Source organism: Pipistrellus kuhlii, unplaced genomic scaffold (genome assembly GCF_014108245.1).
Source record: "Pipistrellus kuhlii isolate mPipKuh1 unplaced genomic scaffold, mPipKuh1.p scaffold_m20_p_15, whole genome shotgun sequence".
In the NCBI taxonomy this organism is placed as follows: Eukaryota; Metazoa; Chordata; class Mammalia; order Chiroptera; family Vespertilionidae; genus Pipistrellus; species Pipistrellus kuhlii.
In genome coordinates this window covers 8,271,320-8,293,867 of record NW_023425460.1, presented here as the reverse complement: position 1 = coordinate 8,293,867, position 22,548 = coordinate 8,271,320, and the positions used below count along the sequence as shown (strand labels likewise).

General features: G+C 59.2%; 1 protein-coding gene across 25 annotated transcripts in view; it reads right to left on the bottom strand.

Annotated features, from left to right (window-relative positions):
* The window catches only part of CAMK2G (calcium/calmodulin dependent protein kinase II gamma), a 65,160-nt gene that overhangs the window by 20,927 nt on the left and 21,685 nt on the right, over window positions 1–22,548 (bottom strand). For 13 of the 25 annotated variants that reach the window (XM_036437761.2, XM_036437743.2, XM_036437751.2 and 10 more), the window contains exons 4-13: window positions 19,980–20,034; window positions 19,112–19,177; window positions 13,734–13,806; window positions 13,472–13,574; window positions 12,724–12,807; window positions 11,581–11,675; window positions 10,905–11,027; window positions 5,856–5,939; window positions 5,535–5,577; window positions 1,038–1,081 (exon numbers count right to left, since the gene is read on the bottom strand). In XM_036437761.2, coding sequence (XP_036293654.1) covers window positions 1,038–1,081; window positions 5,535–5,577; window positions 5,856–5,939; window positions 10,905–11,027; window positions 11,581–11,675; window positions 12,724–12,807; window positions 13,472–13,574; window positions 13,734–13,806; window positions 19,112–19,177; window positions 19,980–20,034 — 770 coding nt within the window. Of the gene's footprint in view, window positions 1–1,037; window positions 1,082–3,288; window positions 3,352–5,534; window positions 5,578–5,855; window positions 5,940–10,904; window positions 11,028–11,580; window positions 11,676–12,723; window positions 12,808–13,471; window positions 13,575–13,733; window positions 13,807–19,111; window positions 19,178–19,979; window positions 20,035–22,548 lie in introns of all 25 variants that reach the window. The other 12 variants (XM_036437754.2, XM_036437742.2, XM_045581708.1 and 9 more) reach the window with 1 other exon arrangement.

Genomic DNA, 22,548 nt, shown 5'->3' with positions numbered 1-22,548 from the left:
GAAGGGGCTGCGGTCAGCCCCAGCGCCAGGGCAGCAGCGAGCGCAGAGCCCGGGCTCCGCTCCCTGGGGCAGGCGTACACAGAGCACGCACGCAGAGAATGAGAGGAGGGAGGGGAGGGGGCGGGGAAGAAACGGGCTGCACGTGTGCACCTCAGCCGGGGGCACGGGATCCTGGGGAAAGGCGCGGCAGAAACGCTTGCCAGGATGGAAAGGTTTGGTAACTTCAGTTTGTAATGCTCCGTCGTCATGTAAATGGATAGGCTTCACGGGAGCATGGACTCCTGTCCCACGCCCCGTCCCAGGGCCCTTTCTGTCCCCACGGCTCCCTCCTTGGGCCCTGTGAGGACCCCCGGCCACCTCTCCTCCACTTTGGCCAAGCAACCACTCACTCCAGGGCTTCCTACCGGTCCCTGCAGGCCCTCGTCCCTCCTCTTTCCCAGACTCCCCCCACTCCCCCCGGGAAAAGCTCCGAACGGATGGGAGAGAGCTGTGCCTCCCATGTCCCTCGCCTGCTTCCCAGGGGCCTACGCCTCGAGGAAGTGTAAGACACTTCCAGTGAGAGGTAGCAGAGCAGGGGGGGGAGGGAGGGCTCGAGATAAGCAAAGACCAAAAGGACAATGGCTGCAGGCGAGCTTTGCTTTCCCTCGGTGAAAAGGGTTTGTGCTTTAGAAAGAACAAGAAAGGACAACAACAACACTTAACCAAGTGACTAACAAAAACACCCAGAGAGTCAAAAGCCCTGCAAACGAGGCACCTGCCTGGAAGTCAAGGTCAGGACTCGGCTTCGGCAGGACTGCAATTTGGACCAGTTCCCGGGAGTCTTTGGGGATCGGCGAGGGCCAGGAGAGACACACCCGCCCTCCGCCCTCTCAGGCCGGCGGAACCTGCTGCTCCGAGCACACAGGTTTCTGGCGTAAAGCGGAGCAGCGAGGACAGGCAGGTTCCCAGGGACACGGGGACCGGGGAGCCGAGAGTCCCCGTCAGTGACTGCGGGAGGGAGAGGCCGCCTCGGGTGAGCTGGGCGGGGAGACACCTACCTTGACGCCGCCGTCTGACTTCTTGTTCAGCAGGCTTTTGGCAGCTGTGGAGACAAAGAGGACAATCAGGTCTCTGGCCGTGCACCCGTTCTCCAACCTGACGCCCGGCGCCCGGGTCCGCGGGGGCCGCCGTGTCTGCAGGGGGGGCCAGGCGCCTCCGGGAAGCCCTGGAAGCAGAGCACCGTCTGGTAGCCCCCAAGCACCAAGGACGGACGTGTCTCAAGCAGCGCCAGATCCTCGGGGCGGGCCCCCGGGCCTCCTCTGCCACGGAAGGCGGCTCGGCAGAGACAGGGACGACACACTGTGCTCGGGAGCAGAAACCACATTCAGTACCAGAGCCGCCGGGGGGGGGGCCCCCGGGGACTCTGCCTCCGACAGCTTCCACCCGGGGGGGCCGAGGGAGGGCGGAGCGCCAGGGGGAACGGCGAGGGCTCCGTCCCTGGACGCCACGGAGAGTCTCGGGGGAATGGCCAAGCCGGAAGGATGCAAGACATCGGAGTGTTCTCAGGAAACGAGAGTGTCACAGTTCACGAAGGAGACCAGACGTGAGGACAGACAGACACAGACACAGGGACCAGGACCACCTACAGGAGGGTTTTGCCGGGGGGGGGGGGGGTGAAGCCTCGACGTGGGCAGGTCCTTACCGGGTTGACTGGGTCCTGTCTGCTACCCTTCCCCGGGGCCGCTCTCTGAGCCCACTGAGCAGAAGGGCCGGGCAGAGCCACAAGGCATGACCCAGAGCCCAGCCGGCACAGGGTGCTGAGCTCTGTGCAGGGCGGCCGGGAGCAGACAGGAGATGGGAGAGTCTGGGAGGCACCGGGAGATGGAATCAGCTCAACTGTCTGATCCACTGGACTTCGCTGGGTTTGCATCGTAGTTCTACCACTCGCTAGTTATCTGCGTGACCTGGAGTGAGTGAGGGGCTGCACCGGTCCGAGCCTCCGCTTTCTTAAACCCAAAGGGCCTGGGTCACAGGACAGTGGCGGGATCCAGAGGGATCATGCGTGGGAAGCACTAAGCGGAGTGCGTGGCGCGCAGCAAGCACGCGGGAAGTGCCAGCAGCAGCTGCCACGCTTGCCTGCAGGCGGTCGTTCAGCCCACGCCGAGGCCAGCCTCTCTGCAGTGAGAACAGGGGTCCTTCCATCGCAAGAAGTCTGACCCCTCCCCGCCGAAAAACGGCCTTTGGTCCAACCTCCCTCTAGGCGTGTTGGCGTGACTAGAAAGTTATGTTTTTAGCCGAAACCGGTTTGGCTCAGTAGATAAGAGCATTGGTCTGCAGACTGAAAGGTCCCAGGTTCGATTCCGGTCAAGGGCATGTACCTTGGTTGCGGGCACATCCCCAGTAAGGGGTGTGCAAGAGGCAGCTGGTCGATGTTTCTAGCTCTCTATCCCTCTCTCTCTTCCTCTCTGTAAAATAATCAATAAAATATATATTTTTTTTTAAAAAAGAGAAAGTTACGTTTTTAATGTATTTACTAGGAGGCCTGACCACCTACTATATTAAGTGCCTTACGTACATCAGAGTTCTCAACTCCAACTGCCCATTAGGATCAGTTGGGGAGCTTTAAAAAAAAAAAATACTTACCCCATGCCTAGGGATTCTGACTTTATTTGCCTGGGGTGGTATTTTTTTTTTTTTTAAGTCCCAGCATGGGTGTTTTTTTTCCACAAGCTGTCGTGGACAGGCAGGGTGGAGAGCCTTCCACCTTCATGATCACACTCGTCACCATGACGTTGGTCAGCCCCCCTGGCGGGACGGGAACACGGAGGCTGGGAGGGCGGGCACGGCCTGCTCGGGGTGTGGCAGGGCTAGGATCCAAACCCAGGACGCTGTCTCCACAGCGGCACACTCTGGCCTGGCAGCCCGGAGGCCTGGGACGCCAGGCTCCCCAGTGTGGAGGGGCGCGGCGCCCCCTGTGGGGTGTCCCGCAGAGCTGCTGCGGCCTCGCCCTGCGGCCGCCCGGAGGAAAGCCTCCTGCTGCCTGCTCCAGTCCCCAGGCCACTGCCTCCTGCGAGTCCGGCAAGCGCCCAGCATGCACGGCTGGTTAGGGGCTCCGTAACACCAATGCGCTCGCAGATGCCAGGTTAGGTGGTCCATCGGCATGCCCATCTCAGCCCGCAAGCATGGGACTCGCCTCCCTGGTGCGCGGCCTGGCATGCTGGCCCTCCTGGCGGGGTGGCGGGGGCCGAGGCAGGCGGTCGGCCGGTCGGTCGGTCGGTCGGTCGGTCGGGGAGGACTCATGCCACGTACCTTGCCCGGCTAGGCCGGCGGCGCTCGCGGCAGGCGAGGCGGGGGCGGAGCTCTGCCTGCCAACTGAGGGGATACAGTCTCTCAGCGCCCGGCGCTGCCGCGAAGCCGCGGGGGCCAGCCCGCAGGAGCATGCCCCAGCCGGGAGCCCGCCGGCCGGCCGCCCGCGCACGGCAGGGCCCGGGCGGGCGGCGTGGCCAAGCCGGCCGAGCTGGGGGAGCGAAGGCGCCGGGGGAGGCCGAGGAGCAGGCGCAGCCAGCCCTGCAGCGGTCTGGGGGCCTGGGGGGACGGGGCGAGGCGGCGGGGCGGGGAGAGGCCACGGCTCCCCTCGGGGCGGGGGGATGGCGCCAGCACGTGTCCTGTGACCACCTCGGAGGAGGGTCTGTCTACGGGGAGAGCCTGGCTGGAGGCCCTGAGGACACCGAGCCTCACTCCCCCGCCCCCCCTCTCCCTGGCGGCCTGACGGGGGCGTTCCCAGACAGCCGTTAACCGGCCGCAGTCTGGACTGAGAGAGACGGGCACTCAGGGCCCAGCGAGGTCCCTGAGGGCCACACCCCTGGCTCCTCAGAGATGGCTGCTCTCCCCCTCCGGCAGGGAGCGGGGATTGGGGGGGGGGGGGGCGTGGAGGGCGGCTTTTCCCTGAATTTCCCAGGTTCTGGGGGTCCAGATGCCGAAGAAACGAGGCCCCGACAGAAAGCCCAGGCCGCCCAAGCCCTGATTTCTCCACCAGCCAGCCTGCCGGAGTCCGGCTGAGCTGCACCCCGCCTGGGGTCCGCTCCTCGTTCCTGGAAAAACACCCTGGTGACCTTCCTCCGGGGTCCTCCTGCCACACCTCTCTGCAGAAGCTCCGGAGCCAGGCCTCAGCCCCGGGGGCCTTGGCTCTGGCCGGGCGAGGAGGACGCAGAGGCCGGGCAGCCGGGCAGCGGGGGCTCCGGGGGGCGCTCTGCGCTTTCGGGGAGCGGAGCGCGGAGCCCGGCCTCCGGACCCCAGGGCGCCGGCTTCCGGAAGGGCGCAGCGGCCGAGGCCCGGGCCGGGCACATGCTATTGGCTTCCCAGCAGCCTGTCCGTCCTCCGCTCAGAGAGAGGGCACTCTCCGTTCTAGGGGCCGCCCAGAAACGCCCTGAAAAAGGCTCTTACACCACGAAGGCCGAGGCTGTGAGGGTGGGAAGCAGCAGCGGTGGGCCTCGCCCTCCTGCTCCCCCTGGCCAGGGGTGAATGCAGGGCACGGCCTTCCCCTCGTGGGTGCCCACAACCCGGGAACGAGCCCCCGCCAGGGCCAAGGGGGCGCTCTCGGCTCCCTCTCCAGGCCTGACCCTCCGGGGCCCTGTGGCTCTCGCCCGGCACCAGCCCCTGAGGCCCCCTGCCCGCGCCCCGTGGCTTCCTCAGAGCCAGGAGCCAGCACGGACGAGCCCATCGGGACTCGGGTTCAAGGGAGCAGCCTCTGCCCAGAGTGGCTGCCACAATGCCAGCTGGGGCAGTGCGGGAGGAGAGCGGGGAGCGAGTCCTGCCAGGAGAACGGGAGCAGTGGGCCCGGGGGTCAGGGGCCAGGGGGCGGGAAGAGCAGGGAAAAGGGCAAGCAGAGAAGTGAACGTCTGTCTTCTGTGAGGCCTGACACGGATGTTTCTCTCACAGAAAAGGCCACTGCGTTGCCCAGCGGAGGGCACACATGAGGGGGCGGGGGCGGGGGCGGGGCGGGGCCGGGTGGCCGGGTGGGGAGGAGGCGGAGTGTCTTGCATCTTGAAAAGAAACGTCAAGTGTGATTGACAACGTACCGGCCCCGGCTCTCCTAGTTCCTCATGCACCTTTAAGCGAGGGCCTTCCCCTCCACCCTCCACCTCTGCCCTCTCACAGCCCGTGTCCCGGAGCGCAGGCTGAGCACCGGGGCTGGACAGGCTCTCAGCCCCGGGGAGGCGTCCATCCGTCACCTCTCCTCAGACGCAGCGGAGGAGCGAGCATCACGTCTGCAAACGACTTCCCTGCCTCTCGCCTCCGCGTCCCCGGCACCTCCTCGGGCGCCCCGGACACGGGCTAGCACCTAAGCGTGCCGAGTGCCTCGGAGCGCTCGGTCCGAATCCCCGGGGAGGTGCCCGGGAGCAGGGCTCCTGTACCTGAGTCCAAGGAGAGCCCCCGGAACACCAGGCCCCGGCCCGGCCGCAGAGGGTCCTTGTCCTCCTGGTCCGGCGGCCGCCAGGCGCCCCGCCCGGACCCACTCACCTCGCGGAACGGGAGCGCGCGGCCGGAGGACGTACCTGAGAAGTTCCTGGAGACGAGCATGGTCGTGAGGATGGCACCCTGGGGGAGAGGAGGGGACTGTGAATCCCGCCGGCCGGCCGGCCGGCCGGCCGGACTCCGGGAGAGGGGAGCCCGGTCCCAGGCAGGGGGCGGCTGCCGGCGGGAGCCTGAGCACAGCAGGTCTCTCAGGACCCCACGCTGTGCACCGTTCACGTCTCCACTGGGGCGGGAGGAGAGCTTCCTGCCGTGATGGGGCTGGGGGGGAGGGGGCTGGGGGGGGGGACACACGGTCAAAGGGACGCTGTCAGGGCACCGGGAGCCCCGGAGGCAGGACTCACCTTCAGTTTCCTCCGGGCATTGAACTTGCGCAAGCACTCCACCGTCTCCTGGCGATGCATCATGGACGCCACCGTGGACCGTTGCTGAAGGACAGACAGACAGGCAGGCAGGCCCGTGAGTCCCCAGGCGGGTTCTCGGACCCCTCGCCCTGGTCCCTGCACGGACGGCCACGCACGCCAGCCGCCCCGGAGCCGCCCAGAGGATACCATGAGGTCACAGGCGCGAAGATGCTTTTAGAGCAGAAGCTCTACCCAGAACTCAGGGTGAGGGGAGGACGAGGAACAGACCGTGAGTGAGACACCCGCGCCGGGAGGAGGGGCCCGAGGAGCACGCTCAGTCCCTCGGGGAGCGGGAGGCGGAGGCGGGAGCCGAGGACCGGGCTCCTGCTGCTGTGACCCCCGTGCCTGCCTCCGCAGCACCGCTTACTGCGCCCCGGCCGGAGCGGTGAGGACAGCCCGGGGGCCGCTCCGGACAGAGAACCCTGGCTCCTCCCGAGGAACTCCTCTGAGCGCGCCCCTAGCATAAGGTGACCAGACGTCCCCATTTTCAACAATTTGTCCCGAGTCCCGCAGCGTTTTTAAAAAGTCCAAAAGAGCCGAAACCGGTTTGGCTCAATGGATAGAGCGTCAGCCTGCTGCGGACTGAAGGGTCCCAGGTTCGATTCCGGTCAAGGGCATGTACCGTGGTTGCGGGCACGTCCCCAGTAGGGTGTGTGCAAGAGGCAGCTGGTTGATGATTCTCTCTCATCGATGTTTCTAACTCTCCATCCCTCTCTCCTCCTCTCTGTAAAAAAATCAATAAAATATATTAAAAAAAAAAAAAACGTTCAAAAGATTTAAAAGAATCTTTCCAAAAATCGGGACTTTTTAAAAAATGCTGTGGGACGCGGGACAAATTGTTGAAAATCGGGACTGTCCCGCCGAAACTGGTTTGGCTCAATGGATAGTGCGTCGGCTTGGGGACTGAAGGGTCCCAGGTTCGATTCCGGTCGGGGGCATGTACATTGGTTGCGGGCATATCCCCAATAGGGGGTGTGCAAGAGGCAGCTGGTCGATGACTCTCTCTCATCGATGTTTCTAACTCTCTATCTCTCTCCCTTCCTCTCTGTACAAAATCAATAAAATATATTTAAAAAAAAAAATCGGGACTGTCCCGCCAAAAGCGGGATGTCTGGTCACCTTAGCCTAGAAGGACCTAAAGGAAGCTGTGATCTCAGAAGCTTTTTATCATTTTTGGAAGGAAATCTTCCTAACCGCCCTAGGGCTAACTTCCTTCGAGGGACGTGATACGCATCTCTCCGATGACTCAGGGGCAATGGCACAAGCATCGGTTACCACACAGCGCAGACCGGCAAGGCCCTCGGCGGCCACCAAGACAGACAGGGGAGCGGAGGGAGGGGCCTGCCACAGGCCCCCCAGGACCCCCTACTTCTCTGTTCCCGAGAGACCATTTTCAGCTACTCACCACCTCCCTTTGCTGCCGCTGCTTAGCCCTGGCCAGCCGGCAAGAAAGAGTCACCCGCCCTAGCCGGCGTGGCTCAGGGGATAGAGCGTCAGCCTGCGGACTGAAGGGCCCCAGGTTCGATTCCGGCCAAGGGCACATGCCTGGGTTGCGGGCTCCATCCCCAGTGGGGGATGTGCAGGAGGCAGCCAATCAATGGTTGTCTCTCATCATTGATGTTTCTCTCTCTCTCTCTCTCTCTCCTCCCTTCCTCTTTGAAATCAATAAATATATTAAAAAAGAAAAAAAAAGATAGACATCCCCTACCTGGAGATGTCTGGAGCCCACAACACGGGGCCACTCTACAGGCCCCCCCCCCCCCCCCCCCCCCCCCCCCCCGCTGCTCCCTTTCCTGGTTCCCAAAGCAACTCTCCCAACCTCCTCTCTCGTTCCACCTCCTCCTCCAGGGCGTCAGCTTCTGCCCTAAGAGGAAGGACAGCCTCAAGCTCAACAGCCCCACCCTCAGGCCGCCTGTCCCCCGCCTGCACCTCATCCGGCCTCCGCAGCAGCATCCATCCCTCCTGCCCAGCGCTGACCTCCCACCTGGGCTTTGAGCTACGGAGACCTTCGCTTCCGCAATCAGCTAATGTTTTTAACCCCTTTCTCCAGATTATACCCTTCCCTGCAATCTATCTATTGTAGTCAAGCCCCTCCTTAAACAAAAATGTTGAAACTCCCCTCGCCCTGTCTGTCTGTCTTTTCTAAGAAATACCACTCCTTTCGCCCTTCAGCCCCATTCGCTCTTCTCCTCCCAGAAGACAGGCTGACAGGCCTCCCTCCCTGCCTCTATCAGCCACACATGAAATAGTGGCCTCTCGTGGGTCAGACCAACGGGTTCTTTTCTGTCTTTTTTTTTAAGTTTTTTTTTTTTTTAAATATATTTTATTGATTTTTTTACAGAGAGGAAGGGAGAGGGATAGAGAGCTAGGAACGTCAATGAGAGAGAAACATCGACCAGCTGCCTCCTGCACACCCCCCATCGGGGATGTGCCTGCAACCAAGGTACGTGCCCTTGACCGGAATCGAACCTGGGACTTTTCAGTCCACAGACCGACGCTCTATCCAAACTGGTTTCGGCTCTTTCCTGTCTTTATTGGACTCTCTGAAGCAGTGGTCACCGTCCTTTCAGACCTCATGAACCACTAGAGGTCTGCGATCACTGTGCCAACAACTGCTAAAGCGTGCGGTTGCAGATGCTCCTGGACTAAAAGCCCCTGCTTCTGAGGGCCTCCTGCTCCTCCCGCACGGCAGTTCTCATTCTCAGTCCCGCTGCAGGCTCCTCTAACTCCAGCAGGACATGCTATGTTCCGTGGCCATCTCTCCTCTCACACAAGCCCACAGGAAAACGTCAACTGGCAAAGAAGCAAGCCTCAACACCACCTGTACGAAAACGACTACTGCCTGCACTCCAACATTCACCTTTCCAGTCTCCAGAGCCGTGTTTCCAACGACCCTCGGAAGGTCTCCAGCCGGATGTCCTCGGACACCAGACTCAGTGTGTGCAAAGCTAAAACCATCGTGTTTTTTCTCACAATCTGGCTCCTCCCCTGGGTTTCTTCAGGGTCAGTGAATGGCACAACCGTCCGTCAGTGATCAACTCAAACCTGGCAGTCCCCAGAGAGTCCTCTCTCTTCTCCCAAATGCAAGGCGTCACTCCAATTCTTCTGATGCCGACTCCCACATATCTCCATGTCCTCCTCTTCCTGCCACACTGCCCACCACACCGTTAACCTCTGCTGAGACCTCACCTGATTTTGTCGAGACAATCACAAGGCCCTGAGCTCTCTGCCTCCGTCCCAGCCTTTTTCCTTTCCTTTCCTTTTCTCTCTCTCTCTCTCTCTCTCTCTTTTAAATATTTTATTGACTTTTCACAGAGAGGAAGGGAGAGGGATAGAGAGCTAGAAACATCAATGATAGAGAAACATCAACCAGCTGCCTCCGGCACAACTCCCACCGGGGATGTGCCCGCAACCAATGTACATGCCCCTGACCGGAATCGAACCTGGGACCTTTCAGTCCATAGACCGACGCTCTATCCACTGAACCAAACCGGTTTCGGGGCCTTTTTCCTTTTCAACCCATTTCCTACACAGCCTCCAAAGTGGTTTTCCTTAATTACAAACGGTTCCCTATTTTTTCAGAATAAAACCTGAACTCCCTTCGGCAGAAACGTGTATGGGCTTCATTCTCTTGCAAACTAGCATTGCTTAAACGCACCACAGTTTCCGGTGGCCTCTCACCCTGGCCCAAGCTAACCTGTCTGCAGGTTACCATCCTGAGGAACGCCTGGCCACCTCCTCCACGCAGCCCTTGGCAATCCTCCCTCCCTCAGAGACAGCAGGTGCACCTAAGCACTCATTAGATGCTTCTAGGTACTTGTCACATCACAGAGTGGCTGTGTGTTGGAGTGCCCACCTCCCTGGATAATCTGTGAGATCTCTGGGGGAGGGACCGTGCCTCATTCGTCTTTGTATCTCCAGCTCCCACACGGCGACCAGCACCAAGAGGCAATCAGTAAACACAGGAATAATACATCAATGCACGGTGGCTGTCACACGGCCTAACTCCGTGGTCGGCAAGCTGCGGCTCATGAGCTACGTGTGGCTCTTCCACAAAATACCACGGCCTGGGTGAGTCTATTTTGAAGAAGTGTCGTTAGAAGAAGTTTAAGTTTAAAAAATTTTGGCTATCAAAAGAAATTTCAGCTGAAACCGGTTTGGCTCAATGGATAGAGCGTCAGCCTGCGGACTCAAGGGTCCCGGGTTCGATTCCGGTCAAGGGCATGTACCTTGGTTGCAGGCACACACCGAGTAGGGAGTGTGCAGGAGGCAGCTGATCAATGTTACTCTCTCATCGATGTTTCTAACTTTCTATCCCTCTCCCTTCCTCTGTGTAAAAAATCAATAAAATATATTTTTTTTAAAAAGAAAAAACAAATTTCAATCATTGTACTGTTGACATTTGGCTCTGTTGACGGACGAGTTTGCCGACCACTGGCCTAACTGTAGCAGACAGTTAGGCCTCTGCTTTGCGTGAACAGGTAATTCCAGCTCGCTAGGACTGTGTGTGGAAACGAGACGACGCTGACCCACACCCGGAGCCTCGGGGCTCCCCCAGGGTGAGCTTCGTGCCTGAACCTCAGGGGCTCTTTTTAACTGTTCAGGGGCCCCCTTCGTTTCTGCTGAGTCTTGGTTACACTTCCATTGGAGTTAGTATGAGAGCTGAAGCCTGAATATGCAGTTCACTCTGGGCTGCGCCAGTTTCTTCCTCTCACCCACCACCCAGGGTCCGTGGACATCAGCCTAGGCCCTCGTGCAAGATCAGAACCAACTCCCACCGGACAAGTGAAGGGGAGGGAGGCGGGGAGAGGCCCACTGGCCCCACACGTCCCCGGAACCCCTCCATGCGATGTTCACTGACTCGGGCCCCTCCCTCTCTGCTGAGTCCTTGCTCAGGGCCCAGAATAACTCTTCTCTGCTCGTGAATGAAAAGGGGGAGGCGGGTGCGAGGGCCCACGGGCCTCCTCCGTCCCGGGTGACGGCACTTACGCAGACCCACGGGTGCTTGAGCGCCTGGTCAGCCGTGATGCGTTTGGCGGGGTTTATGGTCAGCATCTGGTTGATCAGGTTCTTGGCTTCCGGGGTCACCGTGTCCCACTCTGGTGATGGGAACTAAGGAGCAGAAAAGGGTGCAGGAGGGGTGTGAGCCTCGCACCCTGGCAGGCGGGCTCCATCTTCGTCAGCGGGAGAGCGGGGGCTGCAGCGAACGCCGCCTGGGGAAGGGTGAGGAGCCTGGGGCACCCCGGCCCCCGCGCCAGGACGGGAAGCCAGCCGTCACGGTGAGAACACTGGACTGCGAGCTCAGAGCGGGAAAGGGACTCCAGCACCTCCTGGGTCAGCCCGGCCCGTCTCCTGGGAGGAAGCAGCGATTCCGCCACGGGGGGCCCCAGGCCCCACAGCTGCCAGACGCCTCGTCCCCATGTCAGCCGGCACGCCCCCCCTCCATGCCCCAGGGGGATGCCCAAGGGTTTCAGTGGGCTCCTGGCTTTACCAACACCAAGAATGGCTGCAAAAAAAAAAAAAAAAAAAAAGCCGCTCCCTGGGACAGTGGGTGGCAAGAATGGAGACCTGTATGCCAGCCGCCGGGTCCTCCACGCCCCCGCCCCTCCCGGCACCCTGCCCCTTCCCATGAAGAGACCACGGGGTGGGAACCAGCGGGCCTTACGTCGTAGGCTCCGGCCTTGATCTGCTGATACAGCTTGTGTTGATCCTCGTCCCAGAAGGGGGGGTATCCCACCAGGAGGATATACAGGATGACTCCTACGAGACAGGACGCGGGTCACGGGGGCGCGTCACTCGCCTTGCCCAGGGACCAGGAAAACCCACAGGGATCTCAGCCCTTCCCGCTGCGCTTCGCTCCCCGTGACGCCATGCCACGCCCGGACGTCCTGAGGCACAGCCCATCCTCCAGGGCGGGGGCACACCCCTCTTCAGGAAGACGGAACAGGACAGAGAGTGCGTGGGGAGCGGGCGTGGGGGAACAGCCCTCCCCGGGGCGCGCGAGCACACACCATGGCCTCAGTGTCCCAGTCGCCCGCGGGACTGCGAGCACACACCATGGCCTCAGTGTCCCTGTCGCCCGCGGGCCGGCAGGGGAGTGCGAGCACACACCATGGCCTCAGTGTCCCAGTCGCCCGCGGGCCAGCAGGGGAGTGCGAGCACACACCATGGCCTCAGTGTCCCAGAGGCCCGCGGGCCAGCAGGGGAGTGCGAGCACACACCATGGCCTCAGTGTCCCAGTCGCCCGCGGGCCCGCGAGCACACACCATGGCCTCAGTGTCCCAGAGGCCCGCGGGCCAGCAGGGGAGTGCGAGCACACACCATGGCCTCAGTGTCCCAGAGGCCCGCGGGCCCGCGAGCACACACCATGGCCTCAGTGTCCCAGAGGCCCGCGGGCCCGCGAGCACACACCATGGCCTCAGTGTCCCAGTCGCCCGCGGGCCGGCAGGGAAGTGCGAGCACACACCATGGCCTCAGTGTCCCAGTCGCCCGCGGGCCCGTGAGCACACACCATGGCCTCAGTGTCCCAGTCGCCCGCGGGCCCACAAGCACACACCATGGCCTCAGTGTCCCAGAGGCCCGCGCGCCCGCGAGCACACACCATGGCCTCAGTGTCCCAGTCGCCCGCGGGCCCGCAAGCACACACCATGGCCTCAGTGTCCCAGTCGCCCGCGGGCCGGCAGGGGAGTGCGAGCACACACCATGGCCTCAGTGTCCCAGTCGCCCGCGGGCCGGCAGGGGCGCGCCAGGCTCTCTCGCCATCGAGGGCCCCGAACCCCGAAGAGCTGCGCGGGGGGAGTGGGCTTACCGCAGGCCCAGATATCCACGGGCTTTCCATAGGGATCTTTCCTCAAGACCTCAGGGGACAGGTAACCCGGGGTGCCAGCAAAGCCTGCAGCAGGAGAGAGAGGAGGAGGCACATGTTCTCTCTCACGGGACCCACTAACAGTCCTTAAACCCAGTACAGTTTCCCAAGCCCCTTCTCGCTGCTGCTGCTGCTGCTGCTGCTGCTTCTTTTTTTTTTTTTTTTTTTAATATATCTTATTGACTTTTTAGAGAGGAAGAGAGAGGGATAGAGAGTTAGAAACATCGATGAGAGAGAATGATCGATCAGCTGCCTCTTGCACACCCCCTACTGGGGATGTGCCCGCAACCAAGGTACATGCCCTCGACCGGAATCGAACCCGGGACCTTTCAGTCCGCAGACCGACGCTCTATCCACTGAGCCACACCGGTTTCGGCCCCTTCTCGCTTCGGATGCTTTGGCTCCTCAAGCTCCCAGGACGTGCCCGGAATCGCAATCAGAGGGCACGTCCACGTGCCTGCCAGGAACGCCCGCCCGTCCTCCCCAGGGGCAGCGAGGATGGGGCGCCGACAACAGCCAGACGCCTGCCCTGAGTCACGCAGGGCCCTCGGAGCGCTCCCCGCCCTCTCCGCCCGTCCCCGAGGAGGCCGAGGCCATTAAGGGTCTGGCCGCCGGTGCTGGAGGAAGAAGGCCGACCAGGAAGAGGAGGAAGGGCGGGGGCCGCATTCCAGGAAGACGGGGTCACGCTTACCGAACCAAGCCTGCTGCTCGCCCTGCACCTCGATGGCGAGGCCGAAGTCGGCCAGCTTGACGGCGGCGCCCTTGCATTTACTCGCCAGCAGCAGGTTCTCGGGCTGCGTGAGGAGGAGAAGACAGAACCTTGTGAGGCCCTCGCCTACCCCTCAGGCCCAGAGGGAGCCCAGTGTGGGCGGGCCCGCGCAGTACCGCCACCCGGCACCAGGTGGCGACAACACCTCAGGAGCAGGAAAGCAAACGGGGAGCCGGAGCAGTACCTTCAGGTCCCTGTGGACGATGTCGTGCTGGTGGATGTGGTTGACGCTCTCCAGGATCTGGTGTATACAGTGGCTGCAAAAGCAGAAGGAAGAGGAATGTCCGTGAGGGTTTAAACCACCTCCTTCACAACCACAGGCCGTGGACCAAAGCATGGAGAACCTGTAGCACGGGAAATCACTGAGCAGTAAGACGCAACCTTGGACTCGGGACATCCTCTAGCTCAGCGGTTCTCAGCCTTCCTAGTGCCGCGACCCTTTAATCCAGTTCGTCACGTTGTGGTGACCCCCAACCATAACATCATTTTCGTTGCTACTTCCTAACTGTCATGTTGCTCCTGTTATGAATCGTAATGTAAATATCTGTGTTTTCCGATGGTCTTAGGCGACCCCTGTGAAAGGGGTCCCGACCCACAGGTTGAGAACCGCTTATCTGGCTCAACCCGTTTTACGGAAGAAGAACCGGAGTCCCAGGCAGATAGCGTGGACTGTCCAGAGTCTCCCGATAGATAACCGCAAAGGAGCAACTAGGACAGCGTCCGCCATGCCTCCCGAGACTGAAGGTCCAACACAGCCCAGTTTGTTTCCAAGACACTGGAGACACCCCAGGCCCCTGAGAGGGGACAGCCCACCCCTTCCTGTCTTCTCTTTTCCCCTCTAGTGGGGAGAGGCCTGTGGTGGCAAGGAGAGTCCAACCAAACCTACACTGTCTTGGGATAGGTGCACGCACGTTCACATAAACATTGACTGGGTGCCCACAGGAACCACACAGGCTATAAAAAGGAACCAGGCCCAGAGCCTGCCTTAAAGTTTGTCATCTAGCGGGGGAGATCAAACCAGTACACAGACATCTTTAAGGAACCATGTACCTCCAAGGGGCCCAGCGCACCCAAGTACATAGTGTGCCCTCAAACTATAAATAAATGTCATACTAGACACAAAATATAGAAAAGTGAGGCCAGTAAAACTCGGATCATGAGAGCGTATAGGTTAAAAACAGTCTATACTGTTTTCCTGAATGAAGGTCCAGAGGACCTAACTGCCTCCCATTTACAGTCAAACCTTGTTTCTCAAAAATCTCCCTCCTCGAACAATTCGGTTCTTGACCAAGCTGTTCATAGAGAGGAAATGTCTCAGTTGTGGCCCCAAACTTTGGTTTTGGGAGTGGACCGCCCTTTCACGTGGATACCTCAGCATGACTGAAAACACATCTTGGGCAGAAAGCAGAGGAGAGAATGCTTCCGTGGCTGGGGAAGGCGAAGATCAGCACATTTTAAAACATAAAGAGGCCATCAAGAGTACCGAGGTGGCACAGTGGTTGAACAACGATCAATCAGGATCAATCAGGAACTCAACGGTTCAACTGTAGTCAGGGCACATGCCCAGATTGCAGGCTTGATCCCCAAATGGGGGGCATGCAGGAGGCAGCTCATCAATTACTCTTTCTCATCATTGATGTTTCTCCCTCTCTCTTCCTCTTCCTTCCTCTCTGAAATCAATAAAAATATAAACACACACAAAAAAAACCACAAAACAAAACAACCCACAAACAAAAAAACCCACAAACCCAGGGAATCATTTGGGGGTCCAGAATGGATTAAAAAAAAAAAAGTGTGTGTGTGTGTGTGTGTTAATTCCATTTACATTATTTCTGATGAGAAAAAAAAATGATTGATTTTCAAACCAATGCTTCTTGAACAGCCTTCTGGAATGAATTAAGTTCGAGAACCGAGGTTCCACTGTATCTGCTTTTCACTTTTGAGAAAAATTCAACCTTGACTTCCATCCAAGTTTACAGTCTTGTCCCATCCTTAATGGTCCATGCTTCAGCGAGAAAAAGACACTCAGACTTCCTAAGAATGAGCCTGCCTAGCACTGTGGGACCACATTATCCAACCAAAAGGTTGGTCACCGATGCATCCTGTGGATTGATTTATGGCCAAAAGGGGGAAGTGTGGCCGCCTACTAAGCCTGACAAGTTCACGGAGGCCTGCGCGGCAGCTTTACAAACTCAGAAACCAAAAGTAACCACAGAGGATGGTCTGAAACTAAAACTTTCTAAACTCAAAGCAGCTCATGGAGGGTAGTTATGGCCTAAGGCAGTATTTTCCCCTAGCAAAGGTCAATCTTCACCTTAACTGAGCCTGTCATCTTTGTGCATCTAAAATAACATCCTTGATAATACAGCCTTGGATCGCAAAACAATCTCTCCCCTCTCCCCCCACCCCACTTCTCAAAGCACAGCCACCACACCAGGGCACCACAAATCCCTTCATTGCTATTATCATGTTACTACATCCACAGATGTCAAAGAAGTGTCTATTTGGTTTGCTTTTTATCCAATCCCAGAGATTTCCTCCTCTGGTTTCTCCTCCCTCCCTAATCTATCACCGATGGATTTCATGTAACCCCCTTTCGGCTTGCCTTTAGATTCTGATGTATAAAGTAAGTGGCAAAACTGGCATTTTCTGGAGAATTTTCTCAACCAGTTGAGATTCTGCTTCCTGGTAATTGTTATCAGTTTCACTCAAATACACTCATAAAAAATCGTTGACAAAACAGAGTAGCTAAAGAAGCATGCCTGATAATGATTTTGCATAGAAGACAAACTGCCGAAACCGGTTTGGCTCAGTGGATAGAGTGTGGGACTGAAGGGTCCCGGGTTCGATTCCGGTCAAGGGCATGTACCTTGGTTGCGGGCACATCCCCAGTAGGGGGTGTGCAGGAGGCAGCTGGTAGATAATTCTCTCTCATCGATGTTTCTAACTCTCTATCCCTCTACCTTCCTCTCTGTAAAAAAAAAAAAAAAAAAAATCAATAAAATATATCAAAAAAAGAAAAAGAAAAAAGAAGACAAACTAAGATAGTCACAGTCTTGCTGATTCTTGAATGAGGCTGCCCAACTCCCAACCATTCCTGCCCCACTTACAGTCAAACTCTTGGCAGAGTGTCGACAGTCTAGAGCAGCGATGAAAACTGGGGGACAATTCAGCCTCCCGAGGGACATTTGGCAATGCCTGGAGACTTTTCTGATTGTCACAACAACTGAGGGGCTGGGTGCTACTGGCATCTAGTGGGTAGAGGCCAGGGATAGTTCTAAACCTCTACAAGGTACAGAGGGCGCCTCACAACGAAGTCATCTGGCCCGCTCAGCCGGCGTGGCTCAGTGATTGAGAGCTGACCTATGAACCAGGAGGTCACGGTTCAATTCCCAGTCAGGGCACATGCCTGGGGTTGTGGGCTGGATCCCCAGAAGGGAGCCTGGGGGCCGATCAATGATTCTCTATCATCACTGATGTTTCCTTTAGCCTCTTAATTGCTTTTATCACTCAAAGAAAGCTTCCCTTTCAAATGGATTTAGCTTTCTGAATACATTTTTTATTTGAATACATTAGCTTTCTGAATACTTTCTGAATACATTTTTCTGAATACATTTTTTTTGTGTGCTTGTGCCTTCAACACTTCCACAAGGATTTCCTGCTCCTCGATGAGGAAAGCACGCTGGCCCCGTCACGGACACGTTTAGCACACGTTGGCCGGCCACAGGCCCCGCGGACACGTTTTCTTCGGTCCAGACAAGCTCATTAGAACTGCAGGTCTCCCGGCACGGACTCCGCGGAGTCGGCCTGGGCACGCGCCACACGCAGATTTTGGTGCTTTCCCAACCTCCTTGGTACAAAGGCAAACAGTTCTACTGCCAGGGGATGGGGACGGCCTAGTTTTGCTAAAGGCGGCGTGGTGGGACAGCCTCCGACGGCGTGCGGAACGCTGGGCCGCGGTGAATGGCTGAGTCGCCATCCCCGGAAGAGGACAAGGAAAGCGCGTGCGAGTTCCGCATCACTGATGTTTCTCTCCCTCTCCCTCTCCCTTCCTCTCTGAAAACAATGAGAACATATTTAAAAAAAAAATAATTAAAAAAAGTTTTAAAAAACAATAATAATTTAAAAAAATCTAGCCCCAAGGTTGAGGTTGAAGAAACCGGGCATACGGACCAGGCCTGCAGGGTCTGGGGGTGCTGGGCTGGTGACCTGGACTTTTTTTTTTTTTTTTTTTTTTTAATATATTTTATTGATTTTTTACAGAAAGGAAGAGAGAGGGATAGAGAGCCAGAAACATCGATAAGAGAGAATCATCCATCAGCTGCCTCTTGCACACCCCCACTGGGGATGTGCCCGCAACCAAGGTACATGGCCTTGACCGGAATCAAACCTGGGACCTATCCACTGAGCCAAACCGGTTTCAACGTGACCCAGACTTAGGACTCCTTCCTTAAAATCTGACCCTGGGGCTTGCACAAGAGCCAAAGGGGCTTTTGAGGTTCCTGGGGGCTCAGGCCTCCCCACAGGACACAGCCCACGAGGAGGCCAAACGGGCTGAGCTGAAGAGGCACTTCCGCCAAAATGTATAATTAGAACAGAGCCCGGCTAGCAGGGAGCGCCTTCTGGCCAAAAATGGCAAAAGTGCGAAGTGTCCCAGCAGAGCCAGGCCAAGCCCACTGGTACAGTCATTCCCCCCCCCCCCCCCCAAGCTCTCCCTCCTCCCTGCCAGATCCCTGAGCTACCACCACCTCCCCCAGCCCCGCCCCCGAAGCCTCGTCCTCCCCTGCTGGCACTGGAATCCAGCTCCCCACTTGAGAATTCTTCCTGAGGCCCAGCATCTGAAGTTGATCAGCAAACAATGGCCTCTCCCGGCTGAGAAATGCTGTGAGGAAGCTAGGCTCCCTCCTCCTCGGAGGCGGCCAGAGCTGCCACACGTGCCCGATGAGCTACAGGCAGGATGATCAAAACCAGGTTGTAGGGACATCACCCTCGGAACAAAGTCGGGGCCAGGGGAGGAGCCGAGGCGGGAAAGGCAGGCCAGACGGCGCCCAGAGCTGTGGTGCGGGAGGAATCTGCTGTGTCACAGAAAGGAGCGGCCAGGGCTTCCACCCAGGGCTTGGGGCTGAGGGGTGGCAGGGAACGGCCCTCACACGGTCAAGGCTGAAGTCTCCCGCAAGGTTCCTGGCTGGATTATTAACGCTTTGGGCCATACACCATGTCCCCCCATTTCCGGATCACCCCCAGGATGCTTTCTTTATACACAGTGGGATTTGTCAAAGGAAAGAGAAGGGGCAGGGACGAGCCTTGGGCATGCCTGCAAGTACACGCAGTGCACAGGAGAGGGATTTGGGGCCGACGGACGTGGAGGCTTGTAGGGGCGTTGGGAAAAAAATCTGGTCTGCAAGGTGCTGAGTTTTTACCTTTTTGTATCACCCACACAATGCACAGAACCTTTGTCCCGACAAGAGTCCTCTGATCTCCCCCAACGACGATTCGAGCAGACCCCGCGCCCCTAAGAGGGCCAAGATCCACACCTGCCTGACAGGGTGCCCACCACCTCACCTGGCGTCGGCTTCGCTGTAGTATTCTCTGGCCACGATGTCTTCAAAGAGCTCTCCGCCAGTGACCCTGCAACCAGCACACACAGAGGATCAGAGGAGGCAGGCGAGCCAGCCAGCCAACCCCAGCCCCGACAGGCAACGGCCACACTGCACAACGGCTTTTAAAGAAACCCCCGGGCCCCCTCCATGGCATGTCCTCCGGGAGCCCAGGTCACACTCAGCCCTCCCATGACCTGGGGCTGCTCCTCGGGGTGGCCTGGGCCTCCCCTCGCTCCTGCCCATCTGCCTGTAGAACCCACAGAGAGCTAATGCTCCGGCCGAGATGACTAGCCCGGGACCCAAGAGACAATAACTGCCCTCCTCAGAAAGGCTTCGCTTTGAGACCAACACAAACACGAAGATCCGGCTTCTGTTCCCAAAGAGAACAGACCTACGGCGTGAAGTTGACGAATGATGGGACTAAGGACTGAGGCCCGACCCTGAAAATACCAAAGAGGCATTTCCGGAGGTGAAGAGACACCCGCTATTAAGATATTAGACTACAACCAAGTGGAGGAGCGGCCAGTTAGAGCCCGGTTTACCACTAACATAAGCTACCTACGCATTCGCAGAATTTTTCGGGTCGTGCAAAGAGCTGCAGTCTGTCTCTCCACTGAGGACAACACGCGGAGAAACACGACAAAAGCATCTGCACAAGACAAGCTGCTGCACAGAAATGCGCCAGCGATGGCCTCTCTGGGGCTCAGAGCCCGGGGGCCCTCAGCAGCACACCGCTGCCAGAGGAAGTTCAGAGTCACACTCTCCCCTTGGGGCCGAGGCGGAGGGCCTGGCGGAAGGAAAGGCCCCGCGTCCTCACAAAGTGCACTTACAGGTCGAACACGAGGTAGTGGAACCCTTCTTCGGAAATGCTGTCATGGAGGCGCACTGCAAGAGAGGAGACGGACAGACGTTAACAGCGAGAACCTGCAGACCCCATTCCTTCCTCCCGAGGGACCCACGCCCGGCCCCTTCCGCCAGCCTCGCCGGCTCCCTCCGGAAGCGGGGGCCGCGTGCCCCGTGCTCCCCCAGCCAAGGTCACGCAGCCTCGGCGCAGAGACGCCCAGATCCCGCGGTCGGCGCCCCGGTCACCCCCTCAGACAAGCTTCGCGGCTAAGACGATGCAACTAAGACGACGGAGAGAAGCGGGGACCTTCGGAGGGGCTGGTCCGAGAGAAGCTGGTCCCGGGAGAGGAGGAGCGACAGCGCGATGCCCAGGGAGGGCACCAGGCTTACCGAGGGGGGACAGAGAATGGCAGGAGGGAGACCCTGAGCTCTTTCAGAGGAGTCCAGGGAGAAGAGGGCGTGGGAGAGCCCAGCAGGAAGGCGTGGGGAGCCAAGGCGGCGGTGAGCATGGGAGGCAATACGCAACACAACAGGAACCCTTCTAGCCGAAGCCGGTTCGGCTCAGTGGTGGAGCGTCGGTCTGCGGACTGAAGGGTCCCGGGTTCGATTCCGGTCGGGGGCATGTACGTGGGTTGCGGGCACATCCCAGGTGGGGGGTGTGCAGGAGGCAGCTGGTCAATGTTTCTCTCTCATCGACGATTCTATCTCTCTATCTCTCTCCCTTCCTCTCTGTAAAAAAATCAATAAAATATATTAAACACACACACACACACACACCAAAAAAAAACCACAAAAAACCAGGAACCCTTCTATTAAGTGCTTACTATGCTCAGGCCTTCTGTAAGCCCCCGGCATCCATCACTTACGCTACAGGCATGTACTGAGTGCCTACTATGCGCCAGACCCTGTGCTAGGGGGTTTAGGGCTAGGAAGGACCCAGTTTATTATTTCTGACGACCACCGAAAGATGGGTGTTACTCCTATCCCACAGAGGAGGACACGGGAGGTTCGGGAACATACAATAACACGGGGTCGGGCCTTGAGCCTGCCTCCGAGGTATGTACCCTTGAGTGGAATCGAACCTAGCTCCCTTCAGTCCACAGGCCGATGCTCTATCCACTGAGCCAAACTGGCTAGGGCAGGAACATACACTATCTCGCCAAAGGCCGAAGATGCGGTGGTGGGTGAAGATGTGAGCCCAGCTCTCTCTGTCTCCACAGACCGGACTGCACCCCCGTTTCCCGTAAGACAGGTGGAGCGGCCCACACACCCGGGCCGCCGAACGGGGGAGCCCGGGGGAGAGACCCGCACGGGTGTCCCTGCAGCAGCACGGGCGGGTCCGGGAGGCCACCGCGGAGAAGGCTGGCGAGAGGGAGCCCTCCCACGCCCGCCCGCCCGCCCCGAGCTCCCGGGCAGAAAACCAACCCGACGCCCGAGTTCCCTCCGGCTTCTGCCCACAGAGCCAGCTCTGGGCTCAGCGCCAAGCGCTGAGCATCGTTCCGATGCAAGCACAGCTCCCTGCGTCGGCTGCGGGGCCGGCCGGCCGTCCCTGGCCCTCCCCTCACTGAGCTCGCTGGGTGGGAAGGAAAGCTGTCCCCAGAGCGGCCTCTGTGTGGCCTCTGTGCGGGCCCCTCCCCGAGCCGAACGGCCGTGTCCTCGGAGACGGAAAACCCACCTTTTCTCTCCCCACACCACAGCTCCCTCTCCGGGTCCCAGCGGCTCCCCGGGGCCGGCCGCCTCCCGGCACCCCCTCCTCCACAGCGGGACCAGCCAGGGCCTAACACCCGGCACCGAGCCACGGCCCAGGCCACGGTCCTCCCCCCCGGGACACGCGAGGCCTGAGCCAGGGCCTGGGCCTGTTTACACTTCTCACGGCTTCCCTTATTTGATCGGCTCTGTTCCTCAGCCCCCGATTCCACCCCAAACGCAGTGTTTCTGAGGTTCACCAATGGGACCCGAGGCGGGGTGCTCCTAACATGACTGCCCTCAGCCCGCTCTCCCCTCCTCGCCCTCCTCGCCCTCCTCGCCCTCCTCCCCTTCCTCCTCCTCCTCTCCCTCCTCCCCTTCCTCCTCCTCCTCTCCCTCCCCCCCTCCCCCTCCCCCCTTCCTCCTCCTCCTCTCCCTCCTCGCCCTCCTCCCCCTCCTCTCCCCCTCCTCCTCCTCGCCCTCCTCCCCCTCCTCCCCTTCCTCCTCCTCGCCCTCCTCCCCCTCCCCCCTCCTCTCCCTCCTACCACTCCTCTTCGCCCTCCTCCCCCTCCTCCTCTTCTCCCTCCTCCCTTCTCCCCCTCTCCCTCCTCCCCCTCCTCGCCCTCCTCCCCTTCCTCCTCCTCCTCTCCCTCCTCCCCCCTCCTCTCCCTCCTACCACTCCTCTTCGCCCTCCTCCCCCTCCTCCTCTTCTCCCTCCTCCCTTCTCCCCCTCTCCCTCCTCCCCCTCCTCCCCCTCCTCGCCCTCCTCCCCTTCCTCCTCCTCCTCTCCCTCCTCCCCTCTCCTCTCCCTCCTACCACTCCTCTTCGCCCTCCCCCCCTCCTCTTCTCCCTCCTCCCCTCTCTCCCCCT